Source organism: Triturus cristatus, chromosome 3_2 (genome assembly GCF_964204655.1).
Source record: "Triturus cristatus chromosome 3_2, aTriCri1.1, whole genome shotgun sequence".
NCBI lineage: Eukaryota > Metazoa > Chordata > Amphibia > Caudata > Salamandridae > Triturus > Triturus cristatus.
In genome coordinates this window covers 1,023,432,506-1,023,454,332 of record NC_140584.1, presented here as the reverse complement: position 1 = coordinate 1,023,454,332, position 21,827 = coordinate 1,023,432,506, and the positions used below count along the sequence as shown (strand labels likewise).

The 21,827-nt window shown below is 45.2% G+C and overlaps 1 protein-coding gene across 1 annotated transcript; it reads left to right on the top strand.

Moving 5' to 3' along the window:
- Positions 1 to 645: 645 nt before the first annotated feature.
- Positions 646 to 4,175, top strand: LOC146859014 (C-C motif chemokine 4-like). The gene is made up of 3 exons (XM_085646932.1): positions 646 to 821; positions 1,308 to 1,422; positions 3,746 to 4,175. Exons 1-3 carry the CDS (start codon positions 749 to 751, stop codon positions 3,831 to 3,833), a joined length of 276 nt encoding a protein of 91 aa, XP_085503058.1. The 5' UTR covers positions 646 to 748; the 3' UTR covers positions 3,834 to 4,175.
- Positions 4,176 to 21,827: the final 17,652 nt, after the last annotated feature.

The window sequence follows — 21,827 nt, the reverse complement described above, 5'->3', positions numbered from 1 at the left end:
CGGCAGCAAATGTCTCAAGCAGAATTTTAATAGACTCCATAGCGCTCTGAAGTTCAAGTAGGGTGATGCGCAGCACTTTATAAAATAAATAAACATCTGGTACTTGAGAACTATGTGGATAACCCATGCAGAGGTGCACCCGCAATGCTGTTTCCAAATCATCGGAATTTGCTGTTGGTGGCATGAAATGATCTAAGACTAAAAATAGGACAAAGATGTTAGGAGAGTCTTCTGTCCGAAATGACGTACGAATGAGATCATTAACTCATTTTTGGATTCCGAGAAAGTCCACAAGCCATCTTTAGTTCTTAAATTAATGTAGACACATGACAGAACTGTGAACATTTCACTGGTAGCCCTCTGCATCTGGAGAAAGAGACACTCCCTGCAGTAAGTGTCTGTTGTCATCACTTCCTGTCCTTCTTGGTTCCTCCTTTGCAGACTGAGCCACCCAGGGTTTGCAGGGTGAGCTCTTCTCACCTCCCCCCAGATTTCCTGCATTGCTCAAGCTGCCAGATTAAGCTCTCTCCATTCTGCAGAGTTTCTACCTTTACGTCATTTGTGCATTTCCACTGTCAAAAACTCCATCTAACATTAATATAAATCACTCCTGCCCCCAACCCCACCTTCAAGAACCTCCAGTATTCTGCCCATATATACAGGAGGGGACGAGCAGGGAGATCAGTCAGCCGGAGCTCACACATAGAACACGTTCTGCTCAGAGCTCAGTCCCAGACCTAAAGCTGACATGAAGATCTCCCTGGCTGCTGCTTCTGTTCTCCTCCTGGCTGCCTTCTGCTCTGAGCTTCTGGCTGCCCCTGGTGAGTGCTGGTGCTTTAACTCTGCATTGTGAGTTGCATGTGCCAGGACATAAAGTGCTGTCTCCGCTCAACCTTTAGACTCTTGGACCTACTATCAAGAGCCTTGATTGTCATTTAATCTGCAAGTGCATTGAATGCAGACAGAATTACAGAACACCCACAGTGGATATGCCCACTTGGTCAGAACACCCAGAATGCACTAGGATATAGACCAGCTGTGTGTGTATGTGTGTGCGCCCTTGTGTGTGTGCACACATAAGATGCTTGTGTGAATTAGAATTGACATGGGCGGGATGACGCAACAGGAGAGAGAGGTATTACTGCTATTTGGGGATGTTCACAAGTGTGGGACCACGGTCAATTCCTGCTTTCGGCCAGGGTGGAAGGGTGGTCACTGAAATGATGAGGGCATCACTACTTCTGTTCTAGATTAGCAATGGGTGGGTGTTCTCCAACTTTTACACCACTGATTTTCCTCTTCTACAGCCGGTGCAGATTCCCCAACCTTCTGCTGCTTCTCCTACGCCTCCCGGAAGATCCCACAGAGCCACGTCCAAGATTATTTCTTCACCAGCAGCCAGTGCTCCATGCCAGCAGTGATGTAAGTTATCTAGCTTATTGTGTTGCGTCTTTCCAGCTTTCCCCCATTTTGTGGTGCAAGTCACTGAACTAGAGTACTAGTTCGTTCAGTCTGATTCCACACTTAGTAACTCTGAAGTGGTCATTGAAGTTCTCACCAAGTCTTCCCAGTCCTGCAAGATCAGGCCTGAATGATCTGAATTGTTGGTTTGAAACTGAAAGTCTTGATGCTGAGCAGGCTTAGTTCACATGCTTACACACCCACTATATAGATCAGTAACATTGAGCCTCCACCCCTGTCTTTCAAGAGGTAATAGGACAGCCCTACCAGAGAACACCATCTCTCCAGTTGGAAATGATGTAAATATTCTGTCAATATTGGTAGATAAATTAATGTATGATGCACCAGCCCCACACGGCTACCAGTTTCAAAATACAATTGTATGTGTGCCATTTCCATATTATACCTCAGTTTGTCAGGTCACAGGATAACTTATCCTTCCCTGGCGCAAGTAGAATTCTTTCTATGACGAACATATAGATGTATAGGTTCATTATTAGGAGCTACTTTGTATATGACACAGATTTGGTGCTGCTAGGAGCAACACACCATAGCCATGTACTAGACCATGCCGCATGGAAGTTCTGTTAAGCACTGTTATTTAAGGCATTGTTTGCCAATTATATGGGCATTTTTGGCAGTCTGAATGATCTTGACTTCAAGACGTCTAGCCAATTAATGAAGAGGAATCAAATGGTACCTTGATAGCCACTATGAAGAACCACCAATATAGGAATTTCCAAACCCAGAACCTTAAAAATGTAATGCAGTTGTGGATAAAAGCAACAAGCACATACTGACAGGCTCCTCGACTCTCTATACGCTCAACATCATATCTTTGCTGGTAGTTTTCCCATCATGGCACAATGGTCCGAGTGTGCCCCTGGGAGTCATAAACTACAGACCTGCTCAGCCTGGGCAGGGTCCTGAGGAATTCTTCTTGGGTGAATAAAAAAAAAAAACAACAATCTTCTGGTGCCACTAGTGACCAGGCTACAGGACAGCATGGCCTCCTTCGATATTACAAAAGACATTCAACACTTTGCGCCTTAAAACGTGCCCCACCATTCACATTTGAGGCCTCCTGCCTTCCCATTTCATGGGTATGTGTAGGCCTCAGCAACTTGTATCCTTACGCCTACATCAAGGACTCAGATGCTTGTACCAAGGAAGAAGTGAAGGGAGCTGCAAAGAGCATATATTTAGGAAGTACTTGTGCAGCACCACCTTGGAGGAATCCTGTGGACTTTTACAGCACAGCACAGTGCATTCTAAAGAGATACAGGGGTTAACATGCTCAGAGCCAGATGTACGACCCTTTTTGCGGACGCAAACTGGAGAACCTCCCGTTGTCGGCCGCAAAAAAGGGTAAAAGCATTTACAAATGCTATTTTGCAAGTCACTGACTTGGAAAATAGCATTTGCGACTCTCGCTATTATGAAGGGGCGTCCCTTCCTAATAGCAAGTCAACATGCTATGTACTAGCGGCCGTAAAACACTCGCAGTTTACCACCTACTTCAAGTAGGTGGTAAACCACGGGACCCCTTCCCCTTTATGAGTATGTTGGAAAATATCTTTTATGAGCAGGCATTGGTCCCAGAGACCACTGCCTGCCCTTGAAAAAATAAAACTGAAAAGTTTCATTTTTCTTTTTGAAATGCATCCCCTTTTCCTTTAAGGAAAACGGGCTGCATTTAAAAAAAAAAGAAAAGCTGCTTTATTTAAAAGCAGTCTCAGACATGGTGGTCTGCTGAGCCCAGCAGACCACCATCCCTGGGAGGGCCTGTCATTCCCAATGAGCTCGCAAATTGCGAGAGGCTCATTAATATTAAGGAGCCTTGCAATTTGCGACCCCATTTGAATCGCAAACAGAGTGAAATACACTGTTGTACATCGGAAATTGTGCCTCGCAAATTGTGACTCGCAAAAGAGTCACAATTTGCAATGCGCAATTTTCTTCGGCGTACGTCTGGCCCTAATTCTGGAGTTCCAATGGGAGAACACTATTTTTTCAATATCGCAGTAGAGTGATACTAAGGATAAAGTGATAGTCTCTTTTGTCATGGTGAGGTGATATTGAGGATACAGGGATAATTTTTGATGTCATGGTGAAGGAACAGAGAGTGGTATTGGCCACAGTCATATTTTCTGGAGTCATAATGCTTTGAGGTTATAACTAAAATATTTATTTTGTCCTGTTCCACTGGTGTATCAAGTCAACTAACTGGTAGATTCTACTTTAGTGTTCCACGCTCCCCCTAACCCCTCTCTTTCTCCCACAGATTCATCACTAGAAGAGGACGCGAGCTCTGTGCAAACCCAGAGCACCCCTGGGTTCAGCACTATGTCAATGATTTGGAACTGAAATGAGAGGCAGGACCTGCCCCACTGTTCATAAACTGGCAGCAATTTAGAGTGATTTCTATGGAAATTTCAGAGATTGAGTGATGACTTCACTTCCGGCTGTATACACCAATCCATGTACTGTGTTCATGGTCATCAAAATGTCCTTCATTGATAGGCATAATTTAAATATTTTATTTTAGGGCTGACACAACATTCTTTGCTTTAATTTATAACTATTTATTGACTGTCTGTCGTTGATCCTAAATAAGTTCAAACTATGTGCTTCCTTCTGTTGTTATGTAAAGTGTATAATGAAAAAAGTCACCTTTATTTATCTGAGCGATAATAAATATATTTTATTTACATATTGATGTTTTCTTATTGGTTAATACAATAGTTATGGATTTACGAAATTGTATATTTAGCATTCAGCCAAATACACAATATTTGGTCAAGTATTTGGCCAAAGATGAATAGTTTTCTTTTTTTTTTTTAAATAAAGTTAAATCAGAGGTTACACTCCCCAAGCAGCTAACGTTGCCCTCGTCTTCGGCCTGCAGCGGTGCACACACATTGACTGTCAGAACCGGATCCTCTCAATTGTTGAACCACGGATATTGGCAGATAGATGCCTGATATCTCTTCTGGTATCACACATGGCATATTCATATATGGGTTCCAAAGGATAACAGATGTTTAATGGGTATTGGTTGCTGCAGTTGGTGTATGTGTGCTGCTATGCCACATTCCATGGTTGCATACTTCTGCAAATGACTGTTCAAAAGCTGGAGCAGGCATCAAGACTTTCTAGTCTCCAAGATGCGTTCTATGATGCCACTGGTCACCTGGAAGCAGCAAGTGACCAAGAAGAACACAGCAGCATGTACATTTTCATGGACAGGTATAGCTTAGGTGTGGACAAATTGCGATGTCAGGTTAATTCCCATTACCCAACTATGTCTAGGACAGCATGCGGTGGGACGCAGCACCTCCCTACAATCTGTTGAGCTGCTACATCAGCGATTATAACCCTTTGATTGAGTACTCTTTCGTTCCACTTCTTCACCTCATCACTAGACCCTGGTGCTGCCGTACTGACAACCTTTCTACATTGGTTCCTCATGCTTGTATACCGTGCTCTTGGTATCAATTGGTTTGAGGCACAAAGAGCAGAAGTTGAGGTTTGTGGTGGCTCAGCTGTCCTGCATACACTCTCATTCGCGAGCAGTTTCACCCGATGAGTTCATTCTACTTTTCAAAGAAATGTGTGTTCCTTCTGAGACATTAGTGTATTGCAATGGATGTTAACTTACTATTGTGTGTCATTGCCACATTTCCAGGTCGTCAATTGTTGTACACTATGATTGTGCTACTGCCATTTGGCCCACTAGGAATCCGTGGTGTGTGTGCCTGGATGGTATGTGAGGTCAGGGAGGGATGGGTGTAAGCTACCACGGGCAGGGATTTGAGTAGTTGTGTTTCAAATGTTATGAACCAGCACTTCTTCTGGCTGAGGTATGTTTTAAAGGATATGTGTGCATTGCTTTCCATCTTCCACTCCATTGAATCCCCCTAACTCTTCTGTTTTCCCATGTGAATCCTCATTTTTGATGGCATACTGTAATCCTTCCTTTTGCATATTCACTCCTATTTTTTGACTGATGCAGTGGGTTTTTGGGCTCTGGACACTAGGACCCAGCTAACCGGACTTAGTGCATGTGCTCTGACCCCTAAAAACTTGTTGAATTGGTTGAAATCCCTGATTGACATATTTAGCTTACCTCTAAGCCCCTATTGTGTGGTACCCATGTGAAATGGGTACATAACGTCCCTCCTGTTTAGGCCTTACTCAGTTTCGATTCTTAAGCTCACATTTTCCTTAACAGCACCCATAAAGTATGTTCATGGATGTCCAATGGTTCTGCTTGTAATCAGAACACCTCACATTACAGCCAGTTGTGGCTCGCTGTAGGTCTGTGGCAGCTGAACCAGTATACCCCCTTTAACAGATTCATCCAATAGGGTATGCAGTGGGATCGGCAGCCATTGCCATTCCAACTTTTTCCCTATGACCTTTCCCCTATTCAGCCTGATTCCCTTCTGCCATTATGGACATTCCTTTGCCCCAGGGAGGGGGGATTCTGTTACCATTCATGTACCTTGGTTGCCATTTGATCCTTTGAATATTACCCATAAATACAAGCGAATCCACAGAAACTCAGGGAAGAACCACAAACGTATTTGAATGTTGCAATCCTCTTTGGGCTGATGTAAGTCATTTCATACATGTTATTGTGGCAGGAGATATGAAGGGCCAGTTGGTAACCAAAGCCAAGTGACCCCAACAAACACCTACTTTGACTGCTGATAGAGATGCCTTGCTGAATGCTGTCATCAAAGTCTGTCCTACTAAAATTGATTGAGCCAGACAGTCAGAGGGAGAGGTTGAGGGGGGTGAAGGGCTTTACACATCACTTTGGTATGATGTTCTTTGTTAAACTCTTCTTCCCTGTTCCCATATCTCTTGATGGTGAACCACATGATTATATCATCTTTATTGCCCACCTTACCAACCCATTTGTTTATCTCCCTCATACCAAGCAAACTAAGGGTCATATCAGCAAGTGGCCGCCATACAATTATCGCCGCTTTAGAGTCCGTTTTCGGGCGAAAAGTGCCGATAATTGTATCGCACTATCAGCATGGACACGCTAGCGCGTTTTTCCATGCCTCTGCGCCCTTTCCCTTAACGCCCAGCTTTGCATCTCTAATGATATGCAAAGTGGGCGTTCCTCACCAAAATAACGTTGGAAATGTGGCTAACAGACATTTTTCCTATGAGCAATCTGTTCGCTAACCTGCGTAGCAATAATAAAAGTAGCGCTAACCGCTCTTATCGCAGGTTTCATTATGCCTGCTTTTAATCTTACCTAGTCATTGTGTCCTATGGGAGGTGGATACTTTGGTTAAGCACACCCTGCCCTAGCAACAAGGTTTGCCATAGCGCTGTGCTTTTATCGCTGGATTTCCAGCGATAATTGCACATTTGCCCGCTATCGCCGGATTTTTTATCGCTGTTGAGATATGCGTTGATAATAACGCGTTATCTTGGCGATTAAATCCGGCGATAGGCGGTGTTAAACAAATTCACGCTAAGCGCGCACTGCGATGTTTATCGCAGTATGTTGTAGGTATGCTCCTGAGATCTTGTACATCATGTTGATCGTTCCTGTCTCAGAAATGATGACAGGACAAACGTTTCTGGTTATGATGTCTTTACCTTACATGAAATTGTTATAGAGTCAATGCTTACCATAGATACTCTCTGCTTAAGTACCAAAACTGATTGCCCTTAAACATTCTTGTATGCTAGTTAACCAGAACACAGTAATTCTTTTCACCAATTCAAAGTATGAATTGGGGATACCAATAATTTCAGGCTTCTCTGGCTGCAAGTGTTTTTAGGTCTCGCTTGGCGTTAGTAGCGCGCATGCGCTGCCCTCGCCATGCGTGGGCTTCTTGGAATCGATAAAACTCCAGATGCTAAATTTCTGCTCCGCCCTTGTTTTGCATTGGTGCGCGTCATTTTGCGTCACCAATTATGCAAAACCGGGTGTTACGATTGTCCAGGAGGCTTTTTAATCCCTTCTGGTTACCACCCTGTCCACTTTTGGCCCCGTCCACAGGGATTGGATCTTTTAATTGCGGCTGGAGACAGTGTCTCTTAATTAGCCGCTAAACAATTTTTTCTTTTCTCTGTGAGCCACTCTCACTGCAGGCACGACGTCTTTTTGTTTATTAACGGAGCATTGCGCTTTAATGCACTTTACATTTTAAATGCAGTACTAGGCTGTACAGAGCCCTCATTGCTGTGCGTGCGCTACATTAACGGACATTTGTTTGTAGTGTAGTGTGCAGTACTGGGCTGTACAGAGCCCTCATTGCTGTGCGTGCGCTACATGAACGGATATAATAGGCTCTTGCTCTACAAGGTCGGCTGGCTGTTTGTTTAGCAAATTCATAAAGCGCAAACTAAACTCGAGAGTAGTAGAGACCTATACAAGACACCCAGTTACATTACACAAGAGCACATTCACACAGGAACACATTGCCTTTTGGAAGGCAAGGGAGATTAACTAATTTGCCCAGAATCACACATTGGTAAGCCAACGCCGTGACTCGAACAACACCAGATTCCGCACACGATCATCATGTGTGATCAATCAATTAATCACACACGATCATCATGCATGATTAATCAATTAATCTCCCCATGGTCCCCCTGTTTACTAAAAATCGGCTGCTAAGGAACATTCACATGCGCTATAAGAAGGGACCATCCCGTTAAATCTGTTTTGTGTTCTATCTACTCTTCGTTTATTGTATCTAATATTCGGCCTCTTTCTATTCTCCCATGTGCCCCCTTCAAGATCCTCCTCTCCATCCACATTCTGCCAGCACCCTCCTACCCAATAGTCGTGCTCCACCACCACATCCATCACCACCATATCCACCACCACCACCACGTCCACCAAGACCAACATGTCCACCACGTTCATCACAACCACCACCACCACGTCCATCACCACTACCACCATGTCCACTACCACATCCACCACCACCACCACGTCACCACTACCATGTCCACCACGTCCACCACCACTACCACGTCCACCACCACCACGTCCACCACCTCCACCACATCCACCACCACCACATTCACCACCACCATGTCCACCGTCAACACCACCACCACACCCACCACCACCACCACGTCTACCACCACCATGTCCACCACCATCACCATGTCCACCACCACCATGTCCACCACATCCACAACCAGCACGTCCACCACCACGTCCACCACCACGTCCACCACCACCACGTTCACCACCACATCCACCACCACCACATCCACCACCACCATGTCCACCACCACCACGACCACCAGATCCACCACCACTACATCCACCACCACGTCCACCACATCCACCACCACCACAACCACCACCACATCCACCACCACCACATCCACCACCACATCCACCACCACGTCCACCATCACCATGTCCACCATCATCACGTCCACCACCACGTCCACCACCACCACATCCACCACATCCACCACCATGTCCACCATCATGTCCACCATCACGTCCACCACCACCATGCCCACCACCACCATGTCCTCCACCACCACCATGTCCACCACTACCACGTCCACCACCAACACATCACCACCACCACCACATCCACCACCACCACATCCACCACCACCATGTCCACCACTACCACATCCACCACCAACACATCACCACCACCACCACATCCACCACCACCACATCCAACACCACCATGTCCACCACAATCACAGCCACCATGTCCAGCACCACCACATCCACCACCACCATGTCCACCACCATGTCCACCACAACCCCGTCCACCACCACCACGTCCACCACCACCACGTCCACCACCACCATCACGTCCCCCACAACATCCATGTCCACCATCATCATGTCCACCACCACGTCCACCACATCCACCACGTCCACCACCATGTCAACCACAATGTCCACCATCACATCCGCCACCACCATGTCCACCACCACCACGTCCTCCACCACCACCATGTCCACCACTACCACATCCACCACCAACATATCACCACCACCACCACATCCACCACTACCACCACCACGTCCACCACCACCATGTCCACCATCACATCCACCACCACGACATCCACCACCACCATGTCCACCACCACCACCACCATGTCCACCACTACCACATCCACCACAACCACGTCCACCACCACCACCACATCCACATCCACCACCACCACATCCACCACCACCATGTCCACCACCACCACATCCACCACAACCACGTCCACCACCACATCCACCACCACCACATCCACCACCACCATCACGTCCACCACCATCACATCCACCACCCCCACATCCACCACCATGTCCACCACCACCACCATGTCCACCACATCCACCACCACCACATCCACCACCACCACATCCACCACCACCATGTCCACCACCACCACCACATCCACCACCACATCCACCACCACCATGTCCACCACCACCACATCCACCACATCCAGCACCACCACATCCACCACCACCACCACGTCCACCACCACCATCACATCCACCACCATGACATCCACCACCACCATGTCCACCACCACCATGTCCACCACCACCACCACATCCACCACCACCACCATGTCCACCACATCCACCACCACCATGTCCACCACCACCATGTCCACCACCACGTCAACCATCACCACATCCACCACCACCACCACATCCACCACCACCACGTCCACCACGACCACCATGTCTACCACCACATACACCACCACCACGTCCACTGCCACCATGTCCACCACCACCACCATGTCCACCACCAACATGTCCACTGCCACGTCCACCACCACCATGTCCACCACCACCACCATGTCCACCACCACCACATTCACAACCACCATGTCCACCACCACGTCCACCACCACCACATCCACCACCACCACCACGTCCACCACCACCATGTCCACAACCACCACATCCAACACCACATCCACCACCACTTCTATCACCACCACATCCACCATCACCATGTCCACCATCACAACGTCCACCACCATGTCCACCACCACATCCACCACCACCATGTCCACCACCACGTCCACATCACCACATCCACCACCACCACCATGTCCATCACCACATTCACCACCACATCCACCACCACTTCCATCACCACCACGTCCACCACCACCATGTCCACCACATCCTCCACCACCACCACGTCCACCACCACCACATCCACCACATCACCACCAACACCACGTCCACCACAACCACATCCACCACCATGTCCACCATGTCTACCACCACCACCACGTCCACCACCAACATGTCCACCAGCGCCTCGTCCACCACCACCATGTCCACCACCACCACATCCACCACCACATCCACCACCCCCACGTCCACCACCACCACGTCCACCACAACCACCACCACATCCACAACCACCACATATACCACCACCACGTCCACCACCAGCACAACCACCAACACATCCACCAACACCACCACCACCATGTCCACCACATCCACCACCACCACGTGCACCACCACCACATCCACCACCACCAAGTCCACCACCACGTCCACCATCACATCCACCACCACCACCACGTCCACCACCACATCCACCACCACCACGTCCACCACCACCACCACGTCCACCACCACCACATCCACCACCACCACCATGACCACCACATCCACCACCACCATGTCCACCACCACCACACCCACTACCACCACGTCCACCACCACCACATCCACCACCACCACTATGTCCACCACCAACACGTCCACCACCACGTCCACCACCACCATGTCCACCACCACCAAGTCCACCACCACGTCTACCACCACATCCTCCACCACCACCACCACATCCACCACCACCACCCGTGACAGGTAAAGTGTCACTGGAGGGCAGGGGTAATAGAAGTGTCAATCCCGGCTGTACATGGGACATTTAAGTATGCATTGGGTGCGAGAAGACAGGAATAGGGGCTAGAAGTATTACACCAGACCCAAGATACATTTTGAAGAGGCGCAATGTCACAGGAGATCCTGTAAAAGCACTCGCAGCATCTCTACCTCACAGTGGCATACCTGCACGAGCCACTCACTCACAACAAGCATTGGCTTAGCCAATAGGTCTCGCCTTTGGGACCTTATAGGTGTTTAGCCATATAACACTTGATGTTGTTGCACCAAGGATATTGTGCTGGATAACTAAACACTTATAAGGTCCTAAATGCGAGACCTATTGGCTATGCCAATGCTTGTTCACATCTGCAGAGACCCCAATCAAAACTGGATCTTACGTCACAGGTTGGCTTTATGCATTTCAAATGGCCCTCAAAGTGGCTGTCGTTAAGTGTGCTGCCCATCAAAAACCCAGGATCAAGTGTGCAAAGGTAACACTTCCTCTGACAGTGCTGCTAAAAAAGCTACTTTGTTCTCCAATTCCGAAGTGACTTTGTACGTATCAATTTGTGGACAGTACAACACTGAAAAGTCATCGTAAGTTTGACTTTGCTGTTGTTCTCCCCACATTAATACAGCACTTTTTGGGCTCCAAACATTCAAATGCCTTTAAGAGTGATAGGAAATAGGGCTTACATTCTTAAAAGGGTGTTTTCCAAGTCTATCTCACTGAAATCTTGTGGATCAAAATGAATGATTAAAACCAATAAATTCTTATGAGTTTTATTTTATATAATTACAAAAGAAGTATTACATATCGATATACAAAAACAAGCAGTTAAAAATTCCCAGCATTTTTTTCATTCAAGCTGATTAATGGAATGGGATATTCTATTTAGTATATCTTACAAAGAAAACAGATGTGAAGTGACAGCTGCTATTAAATATTATTACAGTTTAGCTTTACAATGTTGGAAAATGAGGAAAAGCAGGTAAAATAAGACTTTAATTATAATCATAATTTATAATCATTATTTTTTTTACAAAATATTTCAGTATGTTATTAATTGTTACAATATAAATATTATTATCTAGCAGCGGTCGCCAGTAGATAGTTATAGTTAGGACCACGTTTCCATAGGAAAAGCATTTTTTCATGTGCTTATAACTTTAGCATCGTTTGACGAATCTTTACGAATTTTCCCAAAAGTTTCTCTTTTTTGATCAGCTCCTATCTTTAAAGTTTGGGGGTGATTGGTCAAGGGAGGCTGAGAAAAAAGGGGGGTCCCAAAACGTGTTTTCTCAATGCATTTTCCATAGCAAACTTTAGACAAACTGCTGAATGGAATTATGACAAATTTGGCAGGGAGAAAGGTCTTGGTCCAGAAAGCACACTTTTGTTGAAATGTTGTAAATCCGTTCAGTAGTTTTTGAGATATTAAAGGAAAAAAGAATATATATATATGGGCTTTATTCTCAAGTACTTACAAATGTTTACAAATGTTCAAATATTTACAAAAGTCTACATTAATTTTACTAGCACTATCATGTTTACATTGCACTGATTACTTCAGGAATTATTCCTTTATTAACATGAACAATGATGGACCGATGTACCCTTTTTGAATAATTTGCATCATTATAATTACTTTAAGTGACACTGGTCTTAGGAAAGACTCGTTTAACAACAGTATTTCTTTTATGTTGATTTTTGTTTACTGGTTGCCAAGTAACCTGGGGGTGTGTGTTACGTGCACGTAATTAGCTTATATGCATTGCATCTGAACTGGGTCTGACACAGTGAGCAAGGCGGACTTGTTCGCCGAAACGCGTCTGGGCCACAGCTTTTTGAAATAAAGCATTCTCTTTCAAACTTATCCCACGGAGTCAGTGCCTGTTTCGTATGCATGGAACCCGGTTTGGAGCAAATATATATATATATATATATATATATATATATATATATATATATATATATACATGTATACAGTCCAACGCTCACCTTAAACACAAAAGCAAGCAGGACACAGCTCCGGATGCGGAAAAGAATTTAATGAGCAAAATTTCCAGCTTTGGCTAAACAGTTCGTGAAACAATGGCAGACGCGTTTCTGGCCTTCGTGGCCGTCATCAGTGCCGGTATCACAGGCTGGTGAATTCATCTGTTTGCTAGGAGATCTGTCCTGATAAGCAGTCTCTCAGCTCCTCCCACTGAAGTCAGGTGAGTGAGACGGTGCCGCTGGGCTCCAGGAGAACTGCACGATGGTACTGGCAGTCCAACGTGGTACCTCATACAGTGATGGGAAAACAGGCACCTATTAATGCCCCACAGTTCATGGCGCTGGACTTCAAACTGCATATTTCACCTGGATGTGTCAATTCGGCTCACATCCTCGTCCGCATCCTTCTCAGGCAACTACACGCTGCCTCCTCTCTCCCCTCGCAAACATATATATATATATATTGCTCCTCCGTTTGCTCAGGTGTGCCTACCGCCTCCAAACCAGGGGGCGCGCCGACGAACGGACCTCCCAAGCACGGTCCGATAATATTCAACAAAACTTCCTCACAAGTAGGAAAGCCGACGCCGTGTCTTGTGCTTCAAAATTTCTTTTATTCGGTCAGCTAAAACGTTGAACGCGTTTCGCTTGTCCCGCAAGCTTGTTCACCAACATTTTACATAAAGTTTTGCCGCCATTTTAAGTGCTCAGTGCATACGTTGTGCGTAAAGAACTAAATCATAAACAGTAACAACAGACTCGTAGTTCCATGTATATCGAGGTTGCTACAGAACTCGGGAAATTGATTTATACATACAATTCATATTAATGTAGCCATTCTTATCAAATTAAAACAATTCCGCGATAAAAATTCTTTGTCATATCTTTGCATAATACAAATTACAGAGAAAATAAGACTCTTCCTCTGAATAGCCTTATATCAATAAAGACACTATTGCCCTAGTGGGCCAACATTCAAGACACAGAATCGTTTTGATAAATACTGTCAGTACATGATCATAATAGATTGAGCCCAAGTGGGCACATGCCAATATTTTAAAAGCCCAAATTCCTTTATTCTAGACTACTGTTTAAACTAAGTCTGTTGAACTTAAATGTATACAAAATCAGTGAGACTACAAAACTTTAAAGAAATCCTACTTACAAAAATAAATAATTTTTTTTTTATTTTTTTTTTTTTAATTTGCTGAAAGGAGAGGGAGTGAAGTTCACGATAGTTTTATAGATGTGTATGAAAATCTTCTTCTATATTAAGGCCTTCAGGGATCTTAGTATTAGGCCTAATAATATAGTTGGATTCCAATCTCCTCAATTTTTTGACCCGATCCCCACCTCTCTCACTCAGTGGGACTGCATCAATTCCAAAATACTCAAGTCCTTTGGTATTTCTGTCGTGGAATTGGTCAAAGTGTCTTGCCACGGGGTGGGATTTATCCCCGTTTTTAATGGCCCTCAAGTGTTGTAAGACACGCTTGTGTACTTGCAGTATTGTACTCCCAACATAACGTAAACCGCATGGGCAACGGAGGACGTACACAGCAAAGTCTGTTTTGCAGGTGTAATGGCCCTTTATTTTGTTTTGAACCGGTAATAGGCCTCCCACATAGCTAGATGTATTTTTACCGTGGACACAGGCCTTGCATTTAGCACATTTTATGAAGCCCTCTTTTTTACTGAGCCAGCTCTTAATGGTTCTCCCTTTCGTTGTAGGGAGCATGTTGCTAACCAGAGACTGCTTGAGTGACTTGGCCTTTCTAAAAGTTATCAATGGCCTACGTCCCACATATTTTTTAAGAATGGGATCGTTGGCAATGATGTACCAATGTTTTTGCAAGATTTTCCTGAGACTACCCTCTTGTGTGTTAAAACTAGTGATCAATCTACATTTGCTGTCACTGTCATTGTCTGGCATCTCACGTCTGTTTTGGTGACTAAACAGGATTTGTTCTCTCGTCTTCTTGCGGGCCTTCCAAATTGCTGTATCTACCCATTTACTAGGGTAACCTCTAGCTGCAAATCGAGCTTTCAAACATGTTAGCAGAGCAGAGCAGAGCAGCGTGGATGGCACAGCGCTGCTCTGGTTTCACTCCTACCTGTGGGACAGGAGACAGGCTGTCTCCCTCCCCCCATTCCAATCCACCTTCGCACCGGTGCCTCAGGGAGTTCCCCAGGGCTCCTCCATCAGCCCCATTCTTTTTAACGTGTACCTCATCCCGTTGATCACGTTAATTAAGTCTTTCGGGATAAAAACGATCAACTACGCTGATGACACGCAGCTCATTCTCTCTTGGGAAGGAGAAGACTCCATTCCTTTAACCACCTTCCACGACTGCTTAAGAGAGACGGCTGGGTGGCTCCACAGAAACTCCCTCCAATTCAACTCCTCCAAAACAGAGGTTCTGTTCTGTGCGGCCACCAACACACCCCGCCCCTTTCCGAGTGAATTCTGGCCACCTGAGACTAGGGATAAACCTCTGCCAGTCTCCTTGGTCCGCAACCTGGGAGCCATGCTCAATAACAAGCTGAGTACGGAAACCCAGGTAGCAAAAACAGTGGGGATCTGCACAGCCCTGCTACGCTCCCTGCGTAAAATCATGCCACTCCTCCCAGCACAAGCCCGGGCGTCGATAGTCAGATGCACAATACTCAGTCGCTTTGACTATTGTAACTCCCTGCTCCTTGAATCTCCAGTCACGCTGATGGACCGACTTCAAAGAATTCAATCTGCCGCCGCCAAGCTGGCTCTTGGCTGGACGAGAAGGTCTTCGGCCACAGCAGCCCTGGCCGAGCTACATTGGCTACCCTTAAAGCAGCGTGTGGCATTCAAGTCCCTCTGCATCGTCTTTAAGGCTCTGCATGGACTCGGGCCCAGACCCCTGCAAGCTTTGTTCCTGTGGTACACTCCCACCAGAGACTTACGATCATCATCAGCCCGTCTGGTAAAGGTGCCCAGATTCAACAAAGCCAGAACCGGGGGCAGATCCTTCAGGGTCGCAGCGGCCAAGTTATGGAACAGTCTGCCTATTGACATACGCCAGATCTCACAACTTCTTCCATTTAGGAAGCGCATCAAGACCTGGCTATTCCCCTAAATTCTGCCCACCTGCTAACTACTCCGGTCTATCCTTCAGCAGAGTATTCTCCAGCGCCAGGAAGCCTGCAAGGTATCAGTCGCGCTCTATAAATACTTAAAATAAATAAATAATTAATTCTGTGCTAAGGTCTTCCCTGTTGCTGCAATTCCTCATAGCTCTAAGGCACTCGCCATAGGGGATACTTCTTACTAGGTTGTTTGGATGAAAGCTAGTCGCATGTAATAAAGTATTCCCATCTGTGGCCTTGCGATAAAGTTTTGTTTCAAGTTTGTCTCCTGCAATGTAAACAGTTACATCTAAAAAATTGACACTTTCTGTACTTAATTCATACGTCAATTTTAAATTGAGATCGTTCTCTTGTAACCCATTCACAAAATCACGTGCACTGTTCTGAGAGCCCTTCCAAACGACAAACAAGTCGTCTATGTACCGGCTCCAAAACACTACATTTTCCTGCCATTCCTTTGGAAACCGAACTTGGACCACCTGCTCCTCCCACCAGCCCATATGCAAATTTGCATAGCTGGGGGCGAAGCAGGTGCCCATCGCGGTCCCGCACACTTGATGAAACAATTCTCCATTGAACAGAAAATAATTATTGTCAAGACAGATTTTGGTCATCGACAATAACATCTGGGTATGATGCCAGAGCTGTAACGGCCTGAAACCCAGATAGTGCCTAACAGCGTTAAGCCCATCAGTGTGTCTGATACTCGTATACAGAGTTGTTGCATCGATAGTCATTAAAACGTAATCGCACTCCCAAGGTATATCATAGATCTTCCGTAGGAAATCACCCGTGTCTTGTATAAACGACGGGAGTTTACTGACCAAAGGATTAATGAAGGAGTCAACATATTTTGAAGTGTTTTCCAGTGCACTGGAAATGGCTGAAATGATCGGCCTTCCAGGGGGATTCTCAATACTCTTATGTACTTTCGGAATTAAGTAAAAAACTGGTGTCACGGGATTATTGATCTTCAAAAACAACATTTCATCATTGCTAATCAGACCCTGTTTGTACCAGTCTAATAACATATTGTTGTATTTCTCGTGGCTTGCAGTTATTACTTCCTTTCTGACCCGTACATAGTTGGACTTGTTATTCAGCTGTTTATATGCTTCTTTAAGATATTGTTCTCTTCCCCACAACACCACGTTGCCCCCTTTATCCGCATTGCGAACAATACATGTATCATTACTCGACAATTTCTTAACTAGCGCATAGTAATCTTTGTCACGCTGAGTGTATGCTTGGTTCTTAAATTTTAATGTGCTGCACAGTTTCTTCACATCATTCACCACTAAATCATTAAACACATCTACAGAGTCCTTGTTGGTCAGAGGCGTAAATTTAGAATTCAATTTAAACTTGGTTGGCGCCCTCTGTTCTATGTTCAAACTCTCATTCTCAGCCAGATGCAGTGCTTTTTGTAGAGTGTCAGGCACTTCTTGACTAGCTTGAGCCTCTTGACTCGAATCATCATGTAAATCCGCCATTACTAGCATCAAGTTCATGTTGTCTACAGCCAAGTTGCCAGATTGATTTGGTGTTGAGTTGCTATATGCCCCTACTGATTGTTTCGGAGCAACTGCAAAGAATTTTTTCAACTTAAGTGATCTAGTAAATTTGAAAATATCAATTCTAGTTTGTACATAGTCAATGTTCGCTTTGGGACAGTAGGATAAACCTAACTTGAGGATATCTTGCTCTTTGTCCGATAACGTCATCTCTGTAAGGTTAATGACAGTTGCTGCCTTGTTGCATTCTACTTGTTGGATTTCGTTAACTTCTTGCCGTTGTTGTTTGTATTGCTTTGCCCCTTTGCGCCGCCTCTGCCTCTGCCTCTTCCTCTTGGAGGCCTGGCGTTTGTTGGAGGGCGCGGGCGTAAGTTGAAGCGTCTCTCCTCGCGTAAAAAATCAAATTCATCAATGACAGAAGGAACCGACATTCCGGTACTCGGACCTTCCTCTAGATCAGTATCTAATTCTGAGCTTTGCAAACTGCTAAAATCAGATTGCTGGTCACGTGGTCTGCTACTAGCAGCGTTAAGCCTTTGTTTTCGCATGTTGTCGAATTTTTTAGCGAACGTATAGATTTGTCCACGTTCATAATCAATTTTGTCACGCCGGAACTTTTGTGCTTTTCTTTCTTTGATCGTAATTTCCAGCTTTGACAACCGATCTTTCATATCTGTTTTGAATTTGAGGATCGTATCTTGATCAGGTTCTTTATCAAGAATTAGCAGAATTTGTTCAATTTCTTCCAGTATTCTGGCACGGTCTATGTCAGCATACTTAACAAGAATATGCAACATTCTACTTGACGCTTCTTGATTATTCTCCGCCCACTCTTTCAGCATATTCGGATTGGGGTCTTCATATGTCGGTGCCACCATAATCCTAAGACCTCTGGGGATCCTTTTGACTTCTAGATAACGCTGGAGAGACTTAGATTCCCACCATTTGGAGAGTTCTGAACGTTTTAATTTTTCCAATCTCTTCAATCTGACTGTTACATCCGTGACTTTCGTAGTGTTCATTGGTGCAGACCCTTTCTGAACGGAGGGTGTATTGTCATCAAATATGGAGAGAGCCGCTTCCTCCCTTTCCTTTAATTCTGTAGCTGACATTGTAATTAAATAAAGCAACAAGGATAAATCCTGGCACAAAGAACCGCCAAAGTCCTCTGTTCTCAATGAACAAGAGTAATCCTTCACTCAATGGCTTTCCCCCTTCCCGTCTGAATTCAGCGTCCGCTTACCCCTTCGACGTAGTCAGGTTCCTCGGGTCCTCCGACTCGGAAAATACTGCTACTGTCTCGGAGAAAACTGCATGTTGCTCGATTGCCCACGGGAAGCCAGCACGCAATCCCGGATCATCAGACGGGGGGGCGGTGGCTGACAAACTGCTCCTCCGTTTGCTCAGGTGTGCCTACCGCCTCCAAACCAAGGGGCGCGTCGACGAACGGACCTCCCAAGCACGGTCCGATAATATTCAACAAAACTTCCTCACAAGTAGGAAAGCCGACGCCGTGTCTTGTGCTTCAAAATTTCTTTTATTCGGTCAGCTAAAACGTTGAACGCGTTTCGCTTGTCCCGCAAGCTTGTTCACCAACATTTTACATAAAGTTTTGCCGCCATTTTCCATCACCAAAACAGACGTGAGATGCCAGACAATGACAGTGACAGCAAATGTAGATTGATCACTAGTTTTAACACACAAGAGGGCAGTCTCAGGAAAATCTTGCAAAAACATTGGTACATCATTGCCAACGATCCCATTCTTAAAAAATATGTGGGACGTAGGCCATTGATAACTTTTAGAAAGGCCAAGTCACTCAAGCAGTCTCTGGTTAGCAACATGCTCCCTACAACGAAAGGGAGAACCATTAAGAGCTGGCTCAGTAAAAAAGAGGGCTTCATAAAAATGTGCTAAATGCAAGGCCTGTGTCCACGGTAAAAATGCATCTAGCTATGTGGGAGGCCTATTACCGGTTCAAAACAAAATAAAGGGCCATTACACCTGCAAAACAGACTTTGCTGTGTACGTCCTCCGTTGCCCATGCGGTTTACGTTATGTTGGGAGTACAATACTGCAAGTACACAAGCGTGTCTTACAACACTTGAGGGCCATTAAAAACGGGGATAAATCCTACCCCGTGGCAAGACACTTTGACCAATTCCACGACAGAAATACCAAAGGACTTGAGTATTTTGTAATTGATGCAGTCCCACTGAGTGAGAGAGGTGGGGATCGGGTCAAAAAATTGAGGAGATTGGAATCCAACTATATTATTAGACCTAATACTAAGATCCCTGAAGGCCTTAATATAGAAGAAGATTTTCATACACATCTATAAAACTATAGTGAACTTCACTCCCTCTCCTTTCAGCAAATTTAAAAAAAAAAAAAAAAAAAAAAATTATTTATTTTTGTAAGTAGGATTTCTTTAAAGTTTTGTAGTCTCACTGATTTTGTATACATTTAAGTTCAACAGACTTAGTTTAAACAGTAGTCTAGAATAAAGGAATTTGGGCTTTTAAAATATTGGCATGTGCCCACTTGGGCTCAATCTATTATGATCATGTACTGACAGTATTTATCAAAACGATTCTGTGTCTTGAATGTTGGCCCACTAGGGCAATAGTGTCTTTATTGATATAAGGCTATTCAGAGGAAGAGCCTTATTTTCTCTGTAATTTGTATTATGCAAAGATATGACAAAGAATTTTTATCGCGGAATTGTTTTAATTTGATAAGAATGGCTACATTAATATGAATTGTATGTATAAATCAATTTCCCGAGTTCTGTAGCAACCTCGATATACATGGAACTACGAGTCTGTTGTTACTGTTTATGATTTAGTTCTTTACGCACAACGTATGCACTGAGCACTTAAAATGGCGGCAAAACTTTATGTAAAATGTTGGTGAACAAGCTTGCGGGACAAGCGAAACGCGTTCAACGTTTTAGCTGACCGAATAAAAGAAATTTTGAAGCACAAGACACGGCGTCGGCTTTCCTACTTGTGAGGAAGTTTTGTTGAATAAATATATATATATATATATATATATATATATTTTTTTATTTTTTTTTGGGCGGAGCCTAACTCACAAGCTTGCCTCTGATTGGCTGCTAACTCTTCAATCCAGGAAGTGTCCTCTGATTGGCTGCTAACACTTCAAACCAGCGAGTGTTAGCAGCCATTTTGTGTCTCGCATCGAGTGAAAATATTAAACAAAGGTGCCAGGGGCAATTTAATATACAGAAGGTCTGTCTGTGCAAGATACCCCTTTCACGTTCCCTCTGCCCACATCACCAGCTCGCAGCTATGCCTTTAGAAGGCAGTCCGTCGGCTCGTAGCTCTCTACCTTTGCGAGCTAGTACGCTGCTGTGCCTCTTTGCGAGCGGACGCACCACATTTGGTAGGGAGAACGGTCGTGGTCCAGAAAGCATGCTTTTGTTTAAATGGGGTAAATCCGTTCAGTAGTTTTTGAGAAATATCATATTGTACAGATATTGATATTTAAGAATTCTGACATCTGATTGGTTGAGGCGTTACGAGCACGAGCTTGCGGCTCATTGGCTGCGAACTGTTGAGACTAGGAAGCGTTGGCAGCCATTTTGTGATTCAGTCCGTCAGCTCGTATCTCTCTGTAGTTGTACCTCTGCAAGGCAATACTGAAAATATACCGGAGCCCTGTCTGTGCGAGATTCCCGTTTCACGCTCCCTCTCCTCACATTACCACTTCGTAGCTATGCCTTTAGAAGCCAGTCTGTCGGCTCGCAGCTCTCTACCTTTGTGAGCTAGTACGCTGCTGTGCCTCTACCTCTGCGAGTTAGTACACTGCTGTT